Consider the following 2,181-nt stretch of genomic DNA (forward strand, 5'->3'; position numbering starts at 1 on the left):
ACTGGGCCATGATGGTGTGAACGTTTTGTCTGATCCGAGGTGAATCTGATTCCTTGGAGAGTAGGACAAGTCATAAGAGGGCCACACAGCATTCTGACATAATGATAATAATGGGAGGATAAACACTGCCCACAGCAGTAACCTGGACAGGAATGAGCTCCATCCTCTATAAATGCATAACCCAAAATAATTTTAGACTATTCCAAATAAACATAAATTTTACAGGAAAAAAAAAAGTCTTCCAATTCTGTTCCACCCACGTGACACATTGCAATATCCTCTTCCACTTGGCATAGTAACCTTCTGGAACCAAACCCATCTTTTCAAAAAGAGACACACATTCTTTTTCCTTTACCTGGATTCCAGGACTAGAGAAGAATTCCAGGAACTAAGTGAGAGAGAAGAGGAAGACAGGACAGTTCTGGCTCCACTTTGTCAATGATACACAATGAAGGGAAATGATCAAGTGATCATTTGACCTCTACGAGGGATTTAATCCTCAGTGTAATGACTTATATTCATGAAGGGTAGAGGGCACTGGGAGTTCTGCCTGTCTAAGAAGGGAGAAGCCCCCTCAGACAGGGTAGAGTTTTGTCAAAGAACCTCCAAGCAAAAGTAGACAAAAGTAAAAGATCTTTTCCAGTTTGGACCCATTGTCCTCTTACCATGGCCAGTTTTTCTCCAAAGTATCCTGGGACACATTGCTGTCCTTCTGCAGCAGCAGTGTCACGAAGATCAGCCTTGTTTCCTACCAGCATGATAGGAATACTTTCATGGGTGGCATCCTACCATAAAGAAAAGAAGTGTGAACACATGAAACGCTGGACAAGTTATGATGATGACAGCAGCAGCTACCATTTCCAAATGCCTCTTGTGTCCCACATGGTGTATTGATAATATCCTTAAACCCCAAAATCTCTAAAAAGGTGAGAACACTGAAATTCAAAGTGGTTAAATAGGAACTGGTAAGGGCGTGGGCCAGCGTCCAAATTGACCGCATCTCCCTCCCCACTATACAAACCAACATAAACTCAAGAAGCATAACCACAGAATTACATTCAACAGTGGTAACCACATCATTTTCTACAACTNGACTATGAGGGAACTAAGCCACTTGCTAAGGAGCTCAGCCTCTATGCTGTAGGTAGGACTCCAATGTGGGGCTGTAAGCAAGAAAGTAGTAACTGAATTTCTATGTATAAAAGTTACCCTGATTACAGGGTGGAGGATGAACTGATGTTGGAGAAATGCTGAGGCAGAAACTTAGGTGGCCCCCTGCACTAAGCCAGGCAGGAAATTCCCACACAATAAATGATCAAACCTGAAGCAAAAAATAGGGACAGGTTCAAGAAAGATTACAGAGAGGCCAATGAGTAAACACAGATCCAGAACTCACTAGAGGCAAATGATGATGGAAGAGATAAGGAGTTAAGATTGACTTCAGGGCACTATTTTTAATTACAATTTTGGTAATTTCTCAAGAGAATATAGAATGAGGAACGACTTTAAAGAAAACTTAACACATTAGGATTTGGATATGTTACGTCAGTCACACCTATGGAATTTCAGTTGATGGTAGGTGGGAATATGATTACGGAATCTTAAAAAGAGACGGGGGTTGAAAATGCAGAAATTGAAAGTCACTAGCTAGAAATAGTTTTAGAAACCATGGGGATGGAAGACATTAGGCAGAGAGAGACAGAGTAAAGAGGGAAAGAGTGCTGAATGGAATCCTAAGATTACCAATATTTAAATGGCAAGCCAGTGATTTAGATTAGTAGTAAAAAGTCTCAATTTTGTCACTTAGAAGCTGTGTCACTTTGAGTAAGGTGATAAAGCATTCTATTTCTCAATTTTCTTATCTGTACAATGGGTACAATAACATAGCATCCTCGTAAGGCAACCCACATCTCCCCTTCTGGGAGGTCCAATGGCCTCTGTCCGCTACATATCGTATGGCTGCCTAGTCACATTTTTTCTTCTCTTTTTTATTTTTTCTCTAATGTTAAATTGCACAGCCTGTCTTACATCCCCTTGATATCTCCACTGAACCATGTACAGGGCTTTCACATGCTGAGTGCTCATAATAATGCTGACATTATTGAGCCTGACAGCAAATATTAAGGGGGGAAAAAATAGGTGCCCGCATCATTCATCTGGACTACAGTCTCTTTAATCCAC

At 41.0% G+C, this 2,181-nt stretch overlaps 1 protein-coding gene across 1 annotated transcript in view; it reads right to left on the reverse strand.

Moving 5' to 3' along the window:
* The window catches only part of RASEF (RAS and EF-hand domain containing), a 96,782-nt gene that overhangs the window by 20,163 nt on the left and 74,438 nt on the right, over positions 1–2,181 (reverse strand). The window contains exon 15 of the mRNA XM_019628276.1: positions 666–785. Coding sequence (XP_019483821.1) covers positions 666–785 — 120 coding nt within the window. The remainder of the gene's footprint in view (positions 1–665; positions 786–2,181) is intronic.

Source organism: Hipposideros armiger, unplaced genomic scaffold (genome assembly GCF_001890085.2).
Source record: "Hipposideros armiger isolate ML-2016 unplaced genomic scaffold, ASM189008v1 scaffold_777, whole genome shotgun sequence".
Lineage (NCBI taxonomy): Eukaryota > Metazoa > Chordata > Mammalia > Chiroptera > Hipposideridae > Hipposideros > Hipposideros armiger.